Source organism: Vulpes lagopus, chromosome 23 (assembly GCF_018345385.1).
Source record: "Vulpes lagopus strain Blue_001 chromosome 23, ASM1834538v1, whole genome shotgun sequence".
Classification (NCBI taxonomy): Eukaryota; Metazoa; Chordata; class Mammalia; order Carnivora; family Canidae; genus Vulpes; species Vulpes lagopus.
The window spans coordinates 41,310,685-41,332,844 of record NC_054846.1 but is presented as its reverse complement, the minus strand read 5'-3'; the positions used below and the strand labels follow the sequence as shown (position 1 = coordinate 41,332,844).

Below are 22,160 nucleotides of genomic sequence, written 5' to 3'. Positions count from 1 at the left end.
CTTATACTTAAGTTCGGTAGTAACAATTTGTTTTCTTTTAAAACTGATAATAATATTAGGAGATCTTTCACATGACATACATCTATATCAGGAGTCAGATATGTCCTACGGGATTTATAACTCATTTAATTCAACTTCTCCATAGTTATAAAGCTGGTTTAAATCAGGTCTATTAGCTGAGCTGAAATAATAATAATTTCAATCAAAAAACACTTAGGAAAAATGAGTGCTTTATAATTATGTTTGCTTAATTACAGCAGTGCATTTTATTATGCAAATAAAACATAATTTAATGTGACCTTTCTTGGAACTTTAAGTCTAGTCAGGAAATGACTTGGAGAGAATCATATTTATATTTTCAAGTGAAAGAATTCCATTTCCTATGGAAGGATTTGGAGAAGTGACTTCATTTTGGACAGTAATGCTCCATGGGTATATGCATAGCAGTGAATCAGAATTTGTACTCGACAGTCATGGTACACTCTGTCCTTTCCTACTAGTACATTTGTAATACGTGTGCCCAAAGGATTACATACTGTTTATTAATACATTATATGTCATTTCCTCACTTCACTTGGCCAGTGCTTTGAAAGAGTAATCTAATCTGAAACATTTTTTTGTGGTCTATGAAATCATTTTTTTCCCCACTAGGTTCTAAGGTCCAGTGATTCAGTGTTACCTGATAAAGAGGATTCTTTATTCATCTTCATGTATTTCCTTTCCCATGCATATTCAATTAGAGTCAGCTTGTGAAAATTCATAAAACAAGCCTTTCACATGTAAAAAAGGGATATCTAAGATACTATGTGAGCTACATGCTGCTTTACAGTCTCCTAAACTTAGCTGGAAATTCTAGATGACCATGAAACTAATTCGAATCTACCATGCAAAATAGCCACAGGAACCCTTTCCCCTTGTTAACATTTCATAAGCACCAATCCAGGGAAAAAAGATGAAACACTAATTCTTGCATGTTATACAGGTAGTTAACCTATTTTATCTTGTCACTTAACATTAGTGATTTTAATAGTAAAATTACAAATTATAACTCATATAACTTAAAAATGGTTACAATTATAATTAAGAGTTGTTTCTAAGTAAATGGTAAATAACTTGTATATTCTTATTTCAGTGCTTGATCTTCAACATGAAAATTTTTAGTATCTGTTTCAAAACCAATATTTATATTCATTCTGAAGTTTAGCAAATACTTATTGAGCATTTGTTCTGTATCTGGTATTACTCTCAGAACTGAGAATGCAGTTTTGAATAGAACAAAGACTCCTGTCCTCAGGGAACTTTACATTCTGGACAGACAATGGACATTGAGGATCATAAATAAATTTATTAGAAGATATGTTAAAGTGTGATAAGAACAATGGAGAAAATAAAAAGTAGGATGGAGTGCAGAAGATATAGAAGGGGGAAGGCAGAAATGAGGAAGTTGGAGCTTTCAATTTTAAATAGGATGATGCCTTAGTCCGCTTACGCTACCATAAGAAAATACTGTAGGCTGCCTGGCTTAAACAACAGAAATTTTTCTCACAGTTCTGGATGCAAGAAGTCTAAGAACCAGGTTCCAGTCAGTTTGTTATGTGGTTAGGGCTCTCTCCCTGGCTAGCAGAAGGCCTCCTTCTTGCTTTATTCTCAGAGGGCCTTTCCTCAGCCCATGTGCAGAGGGAGAGAGCTAGCTTTCATTGTCTCTTGTTATGAGAACACAAAGTCTATTGGATTAGGGCCCAACTATAATGTTAGTGTACCTCCTTACTCCAAATACAGTCACACTGAGAGGTTAGAGCTTCAACATAAGAATTTTGGAGGGACACATACATTCAGTCCATTCAGGCCTCATTGAGAAGATGATATTTGAGCCTACTCTTGAAGGCTATGAAGTAGCTACTCAGACAGACACAAGGGAAATACTTTCAAGCACAAGAAGAAGCTGGTGCAAAAGCCCTATGAGCTGGTATGTTACAAGAACAACAAGGCCAGTCTGGCTCCAGTGAAGTAAGAAAGGTGGAGATTGCAGGGGAAGTTGGAGAGGTTTGCATATTCACAATTAACATTTTCGGCAAGGATACTTTGCAAGTGTTGCTGCCTAGATCAAAATACTTCTCATCAGGAGGCATATAATATCTGGTTGTCACATTTCAATGATGTTAAAATTGATGTGAGTTTAGTTGCATGACAGCATGACCCTTCATTGGAAAGTAGGTTTTTTTGCCCCCTTGTTATAACCAGCAGATAATCTGTAGGATGACAGTTTAGTGTCCTGCTAATATCCAATTCTCTACAACCTTTCTCCTAATCATTAAGGATGGGCTTATGATTGTCCCTTAAATCAGTTATTAGGAGTGAAAAACTAATTTCTAACTGTATTATTCCTTCCATACTGCAAATGGAACTCTCCTCCAAAAAAAGCTGTGCCTTAACTAGGACTATTTTTTACTTTTTTTAATTAATAAAATACAGTTCTTATGAGAAAGCTGGGAAAAATGTTTAATTTTTTCCCTATAATTACAGATTTTTAAAATAAGGAAATGACATTCTGGCTATAGCCGGTGTTCACAAATTATAAGTTTGTATATTTTTTATTTTTCTTTCATTGAATAATATTAGAACTTGTGGATTTATATATTGAATCTATTTCCATCAATTTCAGTTTATATTAATCATAAAATTTGAATTGTTCCCTCTTTGATCAGTAGGAACTTCTGATTTTCTTTCCATACCATTAGCCTTTGATAGCTTTTTTTCTTTTTTAAGATTTTATTTATTCATTTGAGACAGAGAGATGAGAGAGAAAGAAAGAGAGAGAGAGAATGAACTGGGGGCAAGGCAGAGGCAGAGGGAGAGAGAGAAGCAAGCTCCCTGCTGAGCCAGGAGCTCCATGTGGGGGGCTCAATCCCAGGACCCAGAGATCATGACCTGAGCAGAAGGCAGATGCTTAACCATCTCAGCCACCCAGGCACCCCCTTTGATAGCTTCTTAACTCTGCCTACACCAGATGTCCCAAATTCGTTTTGTTTTCTAATCACATGTGGGAATTACCATCTCTCCAAGTTTCCCTGGTTTCTTTCAATGAAAAATGTATGTATCTTGAAGATAGAGGCAACAAGATTTCCTAGGAGATTGTGAATGTGTTCTATAAGAGAAAGAGTCAAATATGACTGCAGAGTTTTTGGACTGAGCAACTAGATCAATGAAGTTACCATCAACTAAGAGGTAGAAAGATGCAGTGGAAAAGAAGGTATTATAGGAGTTCAGCTTTGGATATTGATTTTGAAATTTTAATTACAATTTTAAATAGATATATAGCAATCAAGTGGATACTCATGTCTAGAGTTCAATAGATAGAAGTTAAGCAGTCATTATCCTATAGATGAAAATTAAAACCATGGGCCGGCATGGGCTCATGAAGGTGGTCAGTGTAGATAGAAAAAAGAAGAGGTCCAAGGGCTGAGCCTCAGATTTAGAAGATCTAGGAGAAGGGGAACAAACATATTTGTACACTTTATTAATATTCTTGAGAAATATTCCAAGAAAATACTGGGTTTTGATACCCAAATAATATTTCATAATAATAATTAATACTAATGTTCTACTTCCTCTTCAGGTGAAGGACTTTCTGAAAGAAGTGTAGAAATTATTCTTTCTGTCACTTTGTGTATCCTGTCAATCATTCTTCTTGGAACAGCTATTTTTACATTTGCAAGGTAAGATTTATTTGTACTCACATTCCTAAGATACTTTATGGACATTGTTCAGTTCTTGTCCGATCAGGAGACAGAAGCCAAAGCAGTTATATGAATGGAGAATATTTAATAAAAAATATTCTAACTAGTATAAATAGTTAATTACTATAAGGCACAAAAGAACACTAAAGGGTCCAGAAGTAGCAAATACAATAAAACAGCTGCTGTCTCAAGACTGAAGAAGAATGGACAATAAAGGAACTAAAAACTAGAAGAATTTTCACTCCATAGTTTGACGTGGAATGTCTACTACAGGCATATGCAGCCTGTCACCTATCAGTGGGCAAAGAAAATGACAGAAGGGGCTGGAACTCTTCTGTAGAAGGTAACCATCATTAATGGAGGACAGGCAGGCTGCAACTGGTCCATAGAAACAGCCCATTTTGCTGAGTAGTGTTGGTGGGCTGAGCTACTAGAATCATTCACCAGTGGGGAGAGCATACACTTAGGAGGCAGCTAGCACCCACCCAGGGGGGCTGCTGGGCCTCCACAATGAATAACAATCAGTCATGCAGCACTGGGACACACCAGGTAGGTATGTCCCTGTCTCTCTTGCCTCGAAGGTCACCGTGGTATCCTCTATTGACCAGGCTTAGTATCCCACCACCTGGCAAAGGGGAAGTATTATAGAGTCTAGCTCCAGTATCACAAAGCAGGGCCAAGATGGGCAGGTTTAAAATTAAGAGACAATAAAGTGATAATAAAAAAGCAGAAGGTACCAGGATTTCTACATTTTTAAAAATAATTTATAATTCGATAGGTTTCATGAAAAATATTTTAATTGGGTCTAAATCTTAAAGTTTACACAGAAGAGATCATTCTTACAGTAAGGACAACACTTCAAAGATGTCCAACTTCCTTACATGGTGGGGTCCTTTTTCCTCTTTACTTTACCAACTAGTCTACACTACATTTTCCAAGGGTCCCTTTAAATTCTCAGTATTAGCCTTTGAATTCCCTTGCTGTTTACAGGACCTCAGGGGAAATCTTGGTTGTGATCCTAAAATCTGGCTTCATAAAGTAGAGTTCTGAGTTAAAGAGTCCTTACATTTGCAAAAAAAAACAACCAAACAAACAAACAAAAAACATGACAGCTAATTTTCTAAGTAGCTCAACAGACCCTGTTTTTATTTTATCTGAAGAATGTTGTCCTGTATTCTGCATGCCATGCATCATCTCTTTCACCTTGAGTCTCTTAAATCCTCATTTTGATGGATAATTTGAAGAGCTCTTGAAACAAATATATTTCTTATGCTGCATACTGTTCTCAGATTCAGCCAGGGATGGTGAGAGAAAGTCATTATTTGGCACTTTTAGAGATATATTGTGTAAGATATCTTCCTTGTCCCTAAGGGGCATGTTTTGGCCACATTTGTATTATTTCCTTGCTCTAAAATCTCTTCTGACTTTTCATTTCCTTACAGGATGAACTCCTTATGTGGGCAAGAAATGCTCCCCTCTTATGTCCTACAACTTCCCAACTTCTCTTTGGCCAAATGGGTCTCTTCTCACCTGAACATTCCTTAGGCTTTTATAGACCTCTGCTTTTGTACAATCAATCAGAAATGTGCTTCTTCTTCCTTCTCATTCTGGAACATTGAAATCAGATCTCATTTTTTTTAACTTCCTGTCAATACTAATACTTGTCCTATGACTTTTAATTTGGATCTTTTTCTTTTATTGCTTTTACTACATTTATTTATTTATTTGTTTGTTTATTTATTTATTTATTTATGAGATTTTATTTATTTACTCATGAGAGACACAAAGAGAGAGAGAGGCAGAGACACAGGCAGAGGGAGAAGTAGGCTCCGTGCAGGGAGCCTGACGCGGGACTCGATCCCAGGACTCCAGGATCATGCCCTGGGCCGAAAGCAGGCGCTCAAGCGCTGAGCCACCCAGGCGTCCTTGCTTTTTTCTACATTTAGATCTTGCTTCTCAACTAAACTGTAATGTTGTTGAGGATGGGAAACATATTTTATACTTCCTATTATTTTATACCATCCTTAATACGTAGCTCATTAAATAATAGATATTTGAAATGTAAAAGAGAGATAGACTAGCTAATATCATTTTGTCATATACCATATTATGTCCTAGAAAACTAAGCATGTAAAGGGCTTAAAATGAAAGGACTTTGATTTGGTTCTTAGATTCCTATGACTTTTATTTTTGAAACTGAGTCTTCTGAAGTAAAGATAACATTATATGCTTCACAATATTTTTATAAAAAGCCAATGAGACTATTCAAAACGTATTTCTATACATTTTCATGAATGTAGAGCTGTTTCATGGATATAACAACAATGAAACATTGTCTTTTGGCACTGGTGCTGCTACCAATGAGCTGGTTCCACTTTGGCATGCTTTCTTTTTATGACAAATCTAGAGACAGCTAGAGGACGGAAAAACAAGCTCACAGCATCAGTTTCATTTGCTCTATATTTTAAATTTGCCAATGGCCCAGGCCTTGATCAACTAATTCCCATTAAAATTTGAAGCTTCCACAAAGCAACATGTTAAAGGAATATAATAGGATAGGCTTCATGGAATTCAAACAGGAAAAAAGATGTGAGAGCTATAAATTTGCACCATATTCAGAGAAGTGACCCCAACGAAGAAATTATCAGACTGCTATCTTGACTCAAAAAGAAAATGAAACTTAATTCTATATGCTTTCTGTGATATTTCCATTTTGGACTTTACAACACTTTATTTTAGAATTCGACAGAAGCAGAAAGAAGGCGGCACGTACTCTCCTCGAGATGCAGAAATTATTGACACTAAATTCAAGCTGGATCAGCTCATCACTGTGGCAGATCTGGAACTGAAGGACGAGAGATTAACGCGGTGAGCACACTCCTCTTGGCGAACAGTGGTTCAGAGGGCCTGGAGCCATGACCCTATTCTGACCTATGCTTGTTGGAAGTGTTTGTGGGGCTCCTATTTACACAGGTCATAGAGATCTTCTTTCAAAGGGTGACCTCCATCTTCTGCACACTTCTCACTGGTGTTCGGAGAATCACTTAATCTTCCTCATGCTTTGGGTTCAATATGAACCTCGGACTATAATGTTCAACCAAGCTTTTTTTTTTTTCCTGAGACAAATATTTTTAAACATTAAACCTTTAAAATTATGTTTAATAATTCACTTCGGATGATAGATTTCTTTTTCACTGGATTTGCTGGAAGTGTCCATATTTTTCATCACAAGTTTAATTAAATTTGTAACTACTTGATCTGTTTACATCATTTTTATGAAAGCCTTATAGCTCTTTGTTTTAGGATGAAATTACACCAAGAGTCTAACTTGTGTGTTAACACTTCGTTTTTTAAATTGCTTAGTGTTTAAAAATTAAATACAAGGTAAAAATTACCTGTGGAAGGAAAAGTGTGTCTTCAGTATGTGTCAGAAATAGTAAAGGTGCTTAATTTTAAAGAGTATTTTAAATCCTTTTGAAATCATTATAAATCATTCAAAATGTTGGCACATCTGAAAAACTTGTCTATTAACAGAATTCATCAAATTCTTAATAAAAACTGTCATCAGGCCATCATAACTAGTTTAGATTCTTATAAGACCCAATGTTTTGTGGTGCTTATAAGCACATGACAGCTTTTACAAAGTACATGAAGAACTATGCTGGACTTTAAAAATTATTATTAACTCTGGAAATATGCCATTAAAGTTCCTGAACTTAAAAAGGAATTGTTCTTAGTTGTCATTTAGCAAAGCTGGTCTTTACCTAATAGACTGACTTTGAAAGAATATTTTTCAGCATATCTAAAAATATCTAATGTGTGTTTTGGAGGGAAGTGTCATCTGATGAGCAGGGGCCTTCCAAATACTGCAAAATGAAAGCTATTCAGTGTTATCACTAAATTAGAAGGACATTTACTTTCTTAAAGAGGAAAACTCACTTCTTTATATTGAGATATTCATCTTTGTTTATATTCTAGTAGGGGTGGTTTCTATGGATATAACAAAATGGATGGTGCTCCAAAGACCATATGTAAGACGGTTATATATTATCCAGGGCATAGTTTTCCACACTAGAAAGGTTATGTATGAAAGACCAATAGATTTTCAGGGTAACCTGCCAAAGCTACGCCACATCTTAGGAGCAATACAGCATTCCAGTATTAGGCTGTGTCTCGGCCCTAAAACGGTCACCCTGCATAGTAAAAGGAAGTGTCTTCTCCTTTCCGCTGCGGGCCAACTGAATTTCTGCATTATTCTCTCAAATCCTGTCCTTAATTTGTGTTCCACTTCTACAGTCCTGGAGTCTCAGTGTCTTCTCACACCCAAAAGTATAAGGCGTAAAACATCAAACCTCTCAGTTCAATTAATTTTAGTTGTTTGAACAATTTAGTTGAATCCATTCAGACTAAAATGTGAGCTTCTAAGTGCCAAACACTTTTAGGGTACTTTTTAAAGAACCTTTAATGATCCCCTAAAAGTCCTTAATAAGTAGATCTTTAGGAAAGAGATAGGACATAATGAAGTGAAAAGAGCCATTCGGTATTAAAGCGTTCTTTATCGAGGAGGTTATCATTCTAGGCAAGCTACGGGGAGGTTAGATCCCCTAAGCTCTGTGTGTTTTCACAGCTTGCCCTTTCCTGCACTTCTGAACACAGCCATTATCTAAAAGCTGGATGATTTTTGTTTTGTTTTGTTTTTTTAACAATGACTGTCATGGCAGCTAATGGAAAAGGTGAATAAGGACTGCATAGATTGCTTATTATTGGTTTTTTATAAATCAGGGACTGCCTTATTTAACCTTGACTCCTAATTATTTATTTTGCTGCTTCCATGTCTGTTTATGTATATGTGGATTTATTTGTAAAATGATATAGAAGCGTCTTTCAAGTATATCTCAAATAGTGTTTATTTATTTTTGCCCATAGATCATTAGTATATATTAACCCAGTAATAGTATAGTTGGAAATTTTTAGTTTCTATGCTTTTTTACTTTCTTATTTTTTGTTATGATTCCAGCATTCATGACTGTAAAACATTTTTATTTGTAATGCCAGTGGCACATAAGAGTATGTTTTGCTTGATGACTACAGAAATTTATTAAAATAACTATCAAGTGGTTTGAGTATTAGCTCTTCATTACAGATCTGCCTCCAGATTCACTATTAATGGAAGGTTTTTCATGTTAATAATGTCAGTACTACAGAAGACAATAAATCTAGAAAAATAGTAACTAATGGATCCATAGTCATGTGCACATTTACTAGGGGCCACCCTTCAGTGACACTCTAAAGTCTTCACTTGACTTTAAGGTACTGGAAGATCTAAATCTACTGAAAGCCACATAGGTCATGGGAGGAGAGCCACAGACGCTGATAGTAGATTCTGAGAGTAAAAAATCAGGGAGTTTGAGGGGTTTCAAAATTATTGAATAACTTATGTCATATGTCTTTGTTATTTGCAGGAAAGTACGGAGGTAATTTCCTTCCAATCTACCCAGCTAACATATGCTCTTTCTACTTGAGGCTTAGGCAATGTTCCTTTCCTTCCAACTTTCCCACTTCCTTCATGCTAATTGGACTAGCAGTGTTCCTCAGTGTCATATGTCTTAATCTATCCATAAGAGAAGTGATAAAAGACTACCTAATCAATAATTAAATATTAATTCTAGGAGATTATCTAGTTGACAAAAGTCATTATGATGCTTATACTAAATCCTGTCGAGGACTTGGAGTTTTATAGTCGGAAATTATTTCTTTGGTGACAAGTACCTGTATATTGACGTACATGTTAAGATTCATCCTGTAATTTTTGTATGTGTAAACTCCCATTATTTAATTATATACTACCTTGTTTCACAAAGATCTCAAGAATTCTCTCACATTGTACTTTTTCTTCCTGAAGGCACATGAAACTCAAGTGAAGATTTAGTACCCTGGAAAAAAAGAGAAAAAGAAAAAAAGATTTCATACTCTGTAACTCCATGAAAACATTTAGGATCGGCCACGATAATGTTTTAAATTCCTATTTGGAATGATAACTAGATCATTTCCATAATACATATCTTATATTTAAGTTTAGAGAATGCAAGATATATTTTTTAGGAAGGGTATTTAATATTTTGGGCTCATCTCTTCCACATTCACCAGATTAGAAAATGACCTTTGTGGTTTGTTATTTGATAAGGAAATGAACAAAATGGCATTTTGTGACAGCTTCTTCAAAACACAGCCGCTTAGCCCAAGGAAGTGAGAAAGGTTTCTAGGAGGAAATATTGGCAAGAGCATGAACATTCAGGTAAAACAGACCTGTCTCTTCAAGATTGCAGAGACCAGCTGGCCCTATGGATTGCTTTAACTAATTTGACTGCAACACAAATGACCTTCCCCAGAGAGTTATAACACTTAAAATTAAATAAGCTATCAGAATGCTCACGAGTTAAATATTCTATTTGCTAAAAATGTTTATTTTTCACTGTCTCCTTACCAGGCTTAATTTATAGTAGGCTTCCCTCCTCCTTCCCCCACCCATGGTGAGTAAATCAGAAAAAAAAAAAACAAAAACAAAAACAGTAGAATAACATTAATCAATGTTACTAATCTTCTTACTTGACACTCAGTTTCTTCCAAGCCTGATTTTTCCCCTCAAATTTTGTGCGTCATTCCATATTATCTTGCCTATTTTAGTTGAGTGAATGTAATGGTGCATTAATTAGACTCAAGGCCCAATCCAGTAATCATGAATGGAATTAAAATCCTCAACAAAATAAAGCAAACAAATGAATTGTTGTTTTAAGAGTATTTTCCTTTTTTCAGTAATTTTAGAAGTTTGCATATTGAATTTTTGTTAAATGTATGTATCTTCGGGAAGCTCTTGTAAACTCTAAAATCAGAATACATTTGGAATTATTATTGTTTTTTACAATCTTTTTTTTAAAAAAAGATCTATCTATTTATTTATTTGACAGAGAGAGAGAGAGAGAGAGAGAGAGAGAGCACAAGTAGGCAGGAGTAGCAGAGGAAAAAGGAGAAGCAGGCTCCCCGCTGAGCAGAGAGCCCAATGCAAGGCTAGATCCCTGGACCCTGAGATCATGACCTGGGCTGAAGGCAGACACTTGACTGACTGAGCCACCCAGGCACTCCTGTTATTTCCAATCTTTATAAAATTAAAAATCACCCCAGTCTACTTTCACATAGAGAGCTTGCTAACCTGATAATTGCTACTATTTATACGCAACCACTATGTGTTAATTCTGTGTGTAGTGATCTCACTTAACTCTTTCAATCCTTTGTGGTAGATACTTTTATCCTCATTTTACAGTTGAAAAACAAAAGATACTTAGAGAATTTAAGTTCAAGGTGATACATCTAGTAAATACAATAGTGTAGATGCTCACCTCAGTGTGTTTGATTCAGAGGTAACAAGATTGATTCGAAGGTAACAAGATGTGCCTGCACCTGTGCGTGTGTGTGTGTGTGTGTGTGTGTGTGTAACTCTGAAGCATACTAGATGAAATCAACATAACCCCTATTAAAAAAAAAAAATAAGGCCCCATGGGATCCTTCTGCAAGCAGTGTTTTCTATGCAGAAAATTGATTCTAAGGGAAGAATTGCTTTTTAAAAAAATTATTTCTGCTTTAGTGCTATGGGACAAAGGAGTGGTGGCGTTATACTATAGGTTCAAACTTGCAAGCTGACCTTCAGGAAGAATACACAATATTTGACTGGTACATGAAATTCTGTGTAAAACCATTAGCATTTTAATTGCCATCAATTCTTTGACAGATTCTGGTCATTAATTCTACTTCTCTCATAAACTGTTTTGCAAATGACATCAAAAATACATGAATCCAGATAAGAAATGTCTGACAAATATGTGAACTTCAGACAAGTGTCCTGAAGTAGGATGAAGCCCAAGATATTTAATGCTCATGTTCTTGTAGTAGCAAAAAATAATCCAGTGTGTTTGTGTACTAAATAAATAATGAATCTTTACTTCCAGATATTCTTCATTTTTCTTTAGACGCAAGGAGATTTTTGTCATCCAGTAAGTTACTGTGGTGATGCAGAGCTCTGTTGTGATTGTTTTCATCTTGTCAGGTGGTGTGCTCTATATTTTTAAATATACTATATTGAGCGTTTTGTTGTTTAACGTGCTTTTTTTTCCCAAAGCCAAAAAAAAGCCCCATGCTTTCTACTTAAAATATGACCTCTATAATTTGCATGCTGTTGATATGGTAAAGGTAACCTTATCAAAATGCACATTGACTCATAATGTGCATGTCCTGAAAATTTGCTGTGTTCTCATGTTGTGTTAGCTTTGATAGTAAAATAAGTTTTCACCTAGATTTCCTCACCTGCATCTTGTCTCATTATACCCTGATACAAAGCTGAGTTCTCCATCTGACAGATGGAGTCCCAGTCCACACCTCACACATGCTCACTTCAACTACTGCAGGTGGTAACCTGTAAGGACCAAGATGAGGGAATTTCCTGTTCTGTGTCTCTGGGGCATACACAGTTCATAGTCTCTGCACTTGGCCCTAATCAATGGATAGCTAACTGTGCATGTTTGCAGGCGCTCCGCTGATGCTCGGAAATGCCATTTATATGCTGGCACAAAAAACTGCTTTATATGTTCGGAAGGTAGTATAACAAAATGTCAGCATTACCAGGGACCGCGGCAACTGATTGAATGCCCCAGAGATAATCAGTTTCTTCAGGCAAAGAATATGAATGGAGGCAAAGAACAAAATGTATTTGATTTCAAAAATCCCAAATCTTTGTTAGAGGAGTCAGTCTCCATGAGCCACAAGGCTGGATGGGGCCAAGGCTCCTGACATTCTCATTGATCACGAATAGTACTCAGCATGATTAAAACAGTGGAGGCCAGGACTATTCCTACTCTCATCATATTTAGCATTTTGGAATCATAGGTAACCTTGTTTTATACTTCATATGAACTAATTGCCAAAGTTTCCATTGACAGAATTAGAAAGGTTTTATAAAAATACATTTTCCTCAAAGGACCTGCTTAATCAGATTCAGTTGTCAAAGTAAGACTCTGTTGAGCTAAAGCTTTAAGTGATCCCATCACACATAAAACATCCATTTCCAACCAGCACTCAAAGCTGACCTATCAGCATTCCAGACTCACAAAGGGTCTGGTTGAGAAGCTCTGCCAAGTATCTTTCTTCGTCATCATTAAACAGAATTCTTTTACTTTTTTTTGCTTTACGCCATTAATGCCTCAGAAAAAAATACTTCCATTTTTACTTCATATTTCTCCTTGAGCACCAAATTTTCTCTCTTAGAATTAGTCAGTTGTGTCTTACTTAAAGAATTTTTTTAAAATTTTTATTTATTTATGATAGTCACACAGAGAGAGAGAGAGAGAGAGAGAGAGAGAGAGAGGCAGAGACAGAAGCAAGCTCCATGCACTGGGAGCCCGACGTGGGATTCGATCCCGGGTCTCCAGGATCGCGCCATGGGCCAAAGGCAGGCGCCAAACCGCTGCGCCACCCAGGGATCCCCAGTTGTGTCCTACTTAGAGCCCTTACTTTGATAGAGCCCAACCTAATGATTCAGATTCATCAGAACCTTTGTATAACACCTGTGCATAAATCCAATTTGTTAAAGTAGATGTATTCTCCTTCCAAATTTAGTTTTCTGAGGTTGCCTTCTAACCCCTAACTGAAGAACTTTAGTGCAAACCTGCCTCGCTAGCTAATAGTTCAGAGTCAAAGCACTACTTTATAGACGATGTCATGTCACCTGTGCCCTCTTCTTTACGTTCTCACCGAGAGCCTGTACCTATCTCTTCACACAGCCATCAGCAGTTTCTTTTTCATTTTCTCTTTCTACTTCTTCTGCCCTATTGCCCAAGGTAGCTTAAGTTTGTGTCCCCAGTTGTAATTTAGAATATGTGGTTGACAAAATAAAACATCTGTCAAGAATTTGTTTTCAGTTGTGCTGATGTGGAGAGGCTTAGTAATGATGAAAATTCAACTCTTGCCACCTTGGGAGTCTTTTCTCAGCAATTTGACATCAGCAAGAATGTTGCTTTTCCTTATCTGTCTAGAAGTATCAGTTAGGCACCTACCACATGCCAACCACTGTTCTGAGCACTGGAAATAGCCTGATGAAAACAGAAAGGCGATTGCCTCCAAAGAGCTGCCCTTCAAATGGCTAAGCTCCTTTTAAATCTATTTGTCTTTACAGATGTGAGGAAATATACTGGGAAAATACTTAGCACTTACTAATTGATTGTTTTTCTAATAAGAAAAAATATTACAAAAAAAAGAAAAAAGAAAAATATTACATTACTTACTTCTTGAGGTAGTATGTCTACCTTATTAAATGAAGTTTCAGTGTCAGCTGTACAGTACAGGTATTAGGATAATATTGTAGGTTTAAGGTGTAGAGCATCATGGTTTGGTTTACATATATTGTGAAATGATTACCACAGCAGGTTCAGCTAACAAACATTTTTTTTTCATATAAATACAATAAAAAGGAAAGAAAACAGATAAGGAAAATGGAAAAAAAATGTTCTCCTTTGATGAGAACTCTTAGGATCTATTCTCTGAACAATTTCAAATACACCTGATAGCAGTATTAGCCATAGTCATTGTGTTGTGCATTATATCCCTAGCATTTATTTCTTACTACTGGAGGTTTGTACCTTTTAACCACCTTCCTCCAATACCCCCTCCCTCTGCCCTCACCTCTGGTAACCACAAATCTGATTTCTTTCTCGATGAACTTGCTGTTTGTGTTTTAGATTCCACATGTAAGTGAGATCATACAATATTTGTCCTTTTCCGTTTGACTTCTTTCACTTAGCATAATGCCTTAGGCCCATCCATGCTGTTGCAAATGGTACAATTTCCTCTTTTTATGGCCAAATAATATTCCTCTGTATATATATATATATTAGCCACGACTTCTTTATCTATTCACCCACTGATGGGCACTTTGGTTGCTTCCATGTCTTGGCTGTTGTAAATAATGTTGTCATGAACGTGGGGAGCAGATTTCTTTTTGAGTCAGTATTTTTCTTTCCTGTGGATATATTCCTAGAAGTAGACTTGCTGATCATACTTTGGCTCTGCTTTTAACTTTCTAAGGATTGTTTAACTTTCTTAATTTACATTAGGGAACAGGAAAATTATTGGTGATTTGATAAAAGAATGAAGAAAGACCGAAAAGAATGCTACTTTAAAGCCTAGCACAAATAAAATCAATAGAAAAGCACAAAACTAAAGACATCTTTGAAAGCATTACTGTAAATGCTGCAGATAAGTAATAGGATATCATTTTAGAAGTAGATGTAAATGTTGGAGCAATTAATGGCTTAATTGAAATACAGAAATTAAAAATTCACACTCCATATTTAATAAAACTTAGAAAGATTAATATGTTTTACCAGAACGATAGATTCTGGTACTCATATTCAAATTTTTATTTTATTTGTTAACGTGACAAATACATATTTTAAATCAATGCAATAGAATTTGAGACTCTTTTTTTTTTAACCTAACTTAGGTAGAAAACACAAAGTTTCTCAGTTTGTCCTGTGCCACTGGTAATGCTGATTTAAGCTGCTCATCTAGAGGCTATCATCCATGGCTATTTGGACTATATTTTAATTCCCTATAGATTTCAACTAATTGACCTTGGGGGAAAGCTGAATCTCTGTGACAATATGGTCTTCAATCACCACTGCCAACATAAATAAATGATTCCTCTCTGGATCTATCAAGAGTAATCTGAGTGGAATTTAAGTTTTTGATAGACTTTTAAAAAATGAGCCCAGACACGAAATAATACGCTTTTCAACAAAAGGGAATAGGATTTAAGACAGCTAAGATTCATGTAATAAAAAGTGTTTAGGCCTTTCTGTTGGAAAGTGGTCAGTTATCTTACTGAAATCTGGACAGTTCCCAAATTGATTTATATAATGATGAACTGAATTTGATTTGATAGCATCATTCACCATTGTATGTGAATAAAATAACAGTATAAAATGCTCTTCACGTAACAATTTTAGTTTTTAAAAATGTTAATAAAAAGTTTTCTATTTGAGTTCCTTTGAGTGTCTTTACAGATCACTTCATTTGAAAATAGCACTCCTGAAATAATGTTGTTGACTTTCATGCATGTTAATTTCTGGGAGGGTATTTTTTTTATGCTTATCTAACCAACAGTTTTTCCTAAAAGAATTTAATTTCCTCATCAGCAAAAGCCAGTGCTTTTTTTTTTTTGTATTTTACTCCACTTTCTTTTCTAATTCCCTCTATAAACCATCGAAATTAATTTTTTTCTATTTAGAAATAAAACTTTAAAAGCCTATAATAACATTTAGAATGCAGCCAATTCTTTTTTAGAGGTTTATTTATTTATTTTAGAGATGGGAGAGCGGTAGAGGGAGAAAAAGAGAGAGACAATCTTAGGCAAACTCCCTAAGGCTCTAAGCCTGAGCACAGAGCCTGACGTGGACCTGAATCTCAGGACCCTGAAAGATCACGATGTGAGCTGAAATCAAGAGTTGGGTGCTTAACCAACTGAGCCACCCAGGCACGCCAAAATACAGCCAATTTTTAAAGTTAAAAGTTAAAAATACACCCATACAATATGAGGCTATGTATCAAAGCAGTGATATGGATACTACAGACAACAAAAAAAATCTTCTATTTTAAATAGTTGTTTTTCACATTATGTAAATACAAATGCAATGAATAGGTTACCTAAAGTGATTGGGTTTAGATAAAGAGAGTGATACAAAAGAAATAAAGCACAACAGCTCTTATTCTTTTTTTGAAGTCTGTCTTTTTATTACTGGATAGGAAAGATGATTTTATCGTTCATATGTCTAGTTTCCTAAGAAGTATCTAGCATGAACTTCTAATGTTAGGGGATCTAATATGGCTTTGTTTAGACTTATGTAGTGTATATTGATGCAGCTATTGATCATACTTATCTAAAGCTCCTGAGAAGTCTCAATTGCTTACTATTTTAATGGAAAATTCATTCAGTTCAGATACTTGAATAATAAGCACAGCACATATATTTAGCTTGCTGTGTATATTGGTCGGAATACATCCACAATTGTATATTTAATAATGACTAATTCATTGTCAACTATGAATAAAGTTATGAGGGTCATGTAGTGAGTCAGTGCTAATCCTTGCCCCTGCCTTCAAGTACCCATGAACCTCAATGCAAGTGTCCTTAATCCATGTGCTTATATGGCCATAATACAAGGTGGAAAGTGATTTGTCCATAGAAATTTCATTTCATAGAAAGAAGAAATTATCTTCTCTATAATAGAACAGGTAAGGTCAATGGAAGAGTTAATATTTGAATCAGCTATTGAGGAATCAGTAGGATGGTTGTGAGGAAATACCTAGAACGGTACAAACAGGATATCGAGAATAAAAACAGGCTATGTGAAAGGTAGTTGTAAGGAATTATGTTAAACATGCTGGCGTGATGAGAAATGCTTTCACATAATAATATGAAAACTGAATCATTACAATCTTTATGTTATTAGTGATTTATTTAGAGTCTTGAATTGAGAACTAGAAAGCCAGATTTGGATTTGAAATCTGGGTATTTATGACCACTTTTTTTTTCTTCTCTGATTGAGAAGAATAAAATAGGAAATTGGGGCACCTGGGTGGCTCAGTAGTTGAGCATCTGCCTTTCACTCAGGTCATGATCCCTGGGTCCTGGGATCAAGTCCCACAGCAGGCTCTCCGCAGGGAGCCTGCTTCTCCTTCTGCCTATGTCTCTGCCTCTCTCTGTGTGTCTCCCATGAATAAATAAATAAAATCTTTTTTTTAAAAAAGGAAATCTTGCTGCTTAATTTAGCACATTTTAGTCTACCCACTTTTGAGTAAATTAAATAGAATATTCTTTTAGCAACAAGCAAAAACCTTCCTTTATATCAGTGTAAATAGTGGGACAGATGGTTAAGAGGAGCTTGAGTTTTGCAAAATAAAGTAGAAATAGCAATTACAATACTAATGATATTAACTAATATTTATGTATCGCTTCCAAAGCCAAGGGCATTTCTAAGCATTATACATATATGAGCTTAGCTTTACATAAACTTACCCTATTTTCCAAATTAAGAACCGAGGCACAGAAAGATTAAGTAACTTGCCCAAAGTAATGTAGCTAGTAAATGTTGGAACAGGTATTTGAAGCCATAATATTTTTAGTAAGGAAAGAATTCACAAATACCCACCTGGATCCAATAGCTAGCCAGTTACAGTTACTAATATTTGTATAGTTTACAGATACTAATTTCTTTAGAGAGATCTTTCAAATGCAAAATAATAGTTTAAAAAAAGCAACTTTCTGTAATGTTTTTCACCGTAAAACTAACAAAAGGAACTATTTTTATTAGTTATAGTTTCTAAATGAGACTAGACATCATGAATGAGAAGAGGAAGGGTGTGAATAATAACAAGGATGCTTTAGCTATTTCTTGTGCATTTATATTTTAATATGACTATTCATATTTAGTATCTTTTGAGGATTTGATGAACATACTCTGATTCTGCAAATGCCTTGATGGCTTCCCAGAAGCTAGCCCTACTTTAGATTCTACATAGCCTAGTAAAAATATCCTGCCAATACTACCTCAAATAATCCTGGATTCTCTGAGAAAAGAGAGACTCTCCCCACTATATGATGACAGTCTGACTGTCCTTAAATACGTGGACCATGAGCCTATCATTAAATCAGACATAGTGTGGTTGAATTTCACTAATCACAAATTGAATAATCCCTGTTGTTATGAAAGTGGTATCTTTGCACCTCAAGAATTTCCATTTCTGTGTGGTAGCAGGGAAGTTGATCTTGCTAATTCAAATATCTCCTTCATATTTCTGTTTTAAGCTCAGTTAACTAGGATTTGCCCAACCTAACTCCCTTGCCTTTCCTGTTTCTGAGGAACATCCTATCATAAGAGCACTGGGCTTCAGGCATCTAAGGGCACTTGGATAGTATGAGTCTAGTCCACTATTATATTTTTTTCTTGCTGGTCTTGGCCGAAGCAAAATCATTTCCTACAGGGATTGACTGTCCCTACTTTCTATTGCTATGTCAGAAGTATTTCCAGGGCCTCTAATTCAGACACTATCTTCCTATCGCAAACCCCAAAGCAAGGATTCTTCTGATTCAGTAACCCATTAAATCATCCCCATATCCATTTAGTTAAAAATTTCTCTGTTGCCTTCTCAGAATCACTCTAGGTGAAATGTGGGAAGCTTACAAGTTCATCTACAAAGACTTTGCTCAAACACTGCTATTTTACCACTGTGATGCCACGTTTGATAATGGGATGCTGTATGAGGTTATGCCCAGAGAAGCTGGGAGATACCTCCTTCTCCTTGGAGACAGCCTATCCCATTAACCAATTATTCTATCATTCTTCTTGGTAGTACTTGCTCCTGCACCCCCATATTTTTCATTAACCTTTATATTGTAATAGAATGAACTTTTTGACTCATGCTTTCTTCATTGAACACACCCCTTATTGACCATTTTCATAGCATTCATTGTGACACATTTTTCAATCTAATTCTTTTCTTTCATTTGTTCTTTGTGTCAGAAATCACATCCTCTTGTAAACATTATTCACTTAAGGAATGCAGTAAAATCATTCCCAATAATATTTAAAATTTTGAAGAAGTTATGTTTTATTCATTTTATTTCATTATACCTTGTGCCTTTTGTGGTTTTGCAGTGCTAATTGATTGTGCATGACAAATGTGCTATTAAAGATGTTCCCTTCCCTGAATTTGTGCATTACATAGTCTATTTAGCTGTTAAAAATTATTTCATTGTTTTTCAGAGTATGAATAACTTGACAAATGAACTGTCACAGGAGATATGTCTAAAGTAACTGAAAGAACTGTGATTTTTTATGGTTATATACTCATCAAAACTCACTCATGAAATAAAACATAGGCAATATGATGTCATTTTTCAAAGATCCACTCTCCCTGGTTAAGCATTCTCTATTGACAAAATATTTTTAAAAATTCACTTTAACTCTCTTAGACTCTAAATACTATGCAATATATACTTAAAAGTGACCTGTTTTTAACATACCACCCCAAATGTCTAACAGTATTAAAAGAGTGTCTTAGCTTGAAAAAGAAACTAAGTTATTATTTGGTCATATTTAAGACCAAATAATATAACTTAGGAAAATATAATAGAACTTAAAATAATGATTGCCTATCAGGTAAAGACATAGCACATCATACATTACTGATTTATTATATTTATCTGACTTTAATCTAGAACTCTTTGAGAAAGAGCCATGCCCTCAACTTATCATGCATTTAACACAATCTCTGTTGCAGGTTACTTAGTTATAGAAAATCCATCAAGTAAGTTTGTTAAATATCTTTTCTTCTTTTTGAATATCAATGCTAGGTTCACAGATTCAATGAATCTTAATGTGTGGTTCCTTTTTTGTATGTTTGCTAGAAAAACCTCCAAGCTGGATATAAATCATAAAAGCATGACTAATTGCATGGTAACTGGAGAAATGCTTTCTCTCTCTCTGGGGTGAAGCTTGCATGTCTGTATTTTAGCTTGGGAAGTAATACGGGGATATTTAAACTCCTTAGGGTTTAAAAACCATGTCATTATGAGAATGAGGTCACTGCAATATTTTATATCTTCTAAAACCTTGTAATGTATAAAATGTTTTCTGCATGACAAAGAGGTATTATGTGCTTTAGGATCCAATGATAACTTTATGCCCTTATATTTACTTGAAAAACTTTCTTCCTTACAATGTTAAATCATTTATATAAAGTCACTGAAAAATTGAAAGAATTTTGTGCCACGGATACAAAGAAAGCACACTTACAGGGGAAAGCTAATTTTGTAAATATGACAGAGTGACTTGAAAGGGTTGTGTGGCTATGCGTTTTGAAGTGTCTGTTGTTCTTTGATTTGTTAACTGTACAGCCAGTGCCAATCTAACACGATTCCATTTTATACCTCTCTTTGCTTGGAGGCCGGTAAGCAAGAAATCCTTCCTGCAACATGTTGAAGAGCTTTGCACAAACAACAACCTAAAGTTTCAAGAAGAATTTTCGGTATGTTACTAGCAGTTGTCACAACATTGCCAGACCTCCAGTCGTTTCATGTGTCACATTTCATGTCCATTTTAAGCATGCAAGGCCATGGAGGACTCTGGCCTTGATAATCAATACCCAATTACCAGGTTGATTGTTTGGATAGTAATGTTACACTGGGTGGCCTCTGGTGCAACCTGAACAGAGTTATTCACCTACTGTGTGAAGAAAAGGTGCTCTTCTTCAGACCTCCCTAGCCTGAGGCAGCCTGGCCTCATTTCTTCTCTGCTGTCTCATTCAGATGTAGACGGGTGTCTGGAAGGTTGTAGTCATTGGTTTTTGCTGGCATGCAAGATTTAGGCTTTATCATAAATGTGGTTTTTATATTTAAATAATTATTTTAGATTAAGACTAAATGATTCCATTTTTTATTTGTCTGCATAGTTTATGTTAGTGACATACATGAACCTGAGAACAGAACGTGGTGTTTCCAGAAAATACAAAAATAATTATTATTTCTAGAACTACCTAAAAGTAAAAATAACTGTGTTTTATGAGGCCTATTGTTAAGTTACTATGAAATAAACACTATCACATTATGGAGAATATGTGACATTAAGAACATTCCACTTTAACATTATTTAAAAGTAAGATTAATTATATTGCCATAAGCATTTTGTATATCTATGCATCAGGTATATATCAGATCTATAAATAAGCTTTTTAAAAACTTGTATACATCTTTCCAAACTTATATGATTATTTTGTGTTATATAAGTAAATGGATTTCTAAATGTCACCAAAAATTTTATTTCTTTTTTTCATGAAATTTTTAGTGTGTGAACCTATGAAACAAAGAATTAAGCAATTGTCTTGAATAATTCAGGATTATAATATTTCAGCCTCTCAGGGAATAATAACAAAATGTGAGAAGATTAATGGTATTTCCTACAGCTCTTTGGTTATGCTTCTTAAGTAATATCGGCCTGGATTTAACAAAATCGATGGTACCATAAAACTTTTCTTAGCATTTACACAGCAAGAACTCGCAATTTTTCAGGAGCAAAAGTGTAATTTCACTTGAATAGGAGCGAACATAATTACATTATGCATGACTGAATAGATGAAAAGTTTTATTAGCAATAACGTTTTCACGTATATTACACTGAAAAAGTTTCTAGTACAACTTTTTTGGAGATCGTGGTTTTAACAACTTGTTTCTTTTTAATATAAATACATAACCCTATGTATGTAAGGAACTTTTTAAAATACATATCTATGTATATAAGGAACTTTTTAAAAATTATTTTTTAT

The 22,160-nt window shown here is 35.1% G+C and overlaps 1 protein-coding gene and 1 long non-coding RNA gene across 8 annotated transcripts in view; one reads left to right on the top strand and one right to left on the bottom strand.

Annotated features, from left to right (window-relative positions):
- LOC121481155 overlaps positions 1-22,160 on the bottom strand; it is a 179,947-nt gene that overhangs the window by 109,306 nt on the left and 48,481 nt on the right. For all 4 annotated transcript variants that reach the window (XR_005985200.1, XR_005985198.1, XR_005985199.1 and 1 more), the window contains exon 2: positions 9,585-9,670. This is a non-coding gene — a long non-coding RNA (uncharacterized LOC121481155). The remainder of the gene's footprint in view (positions 1-9,584; positions 9,671-22,160) is intronic.
- The window catches only part of PTPRQ (protein tyrosine phosphatase receptor type Q), a 200,357-nt gene that overhangs the window by 153,382 nt on the left and 24,815 nt on the right, over positions 1-22,160 (top strand). For 3 of the 4 annotated variants that reach the window (XM_041738236.1, XM_041738238.1, XM_041738239.1), the window contains 4 exons: positions 3,617-3,716; positions 6,477-6,605; positions 11,738-11,782; positions 20,786-20,867. In XM_041738236.1, coding sequence (XP_041594170.1) covers positions 3,617-3,716; positions 6,477-6,605; positions 11,738-11,782; positions 20,786-20,867 — 356 coding nt within the window. Of the gene's footprint in view, positions 1-3,616; positions 3,717-6,476; positions 6,606-11,737; positions 11,783-20,120; positions 20,148-20,785; positions 20,868-22,160 lie in introns of all 4 variants that reach the window. The other variant, XM_041738237.1, reaches the window with a different exon arrangement.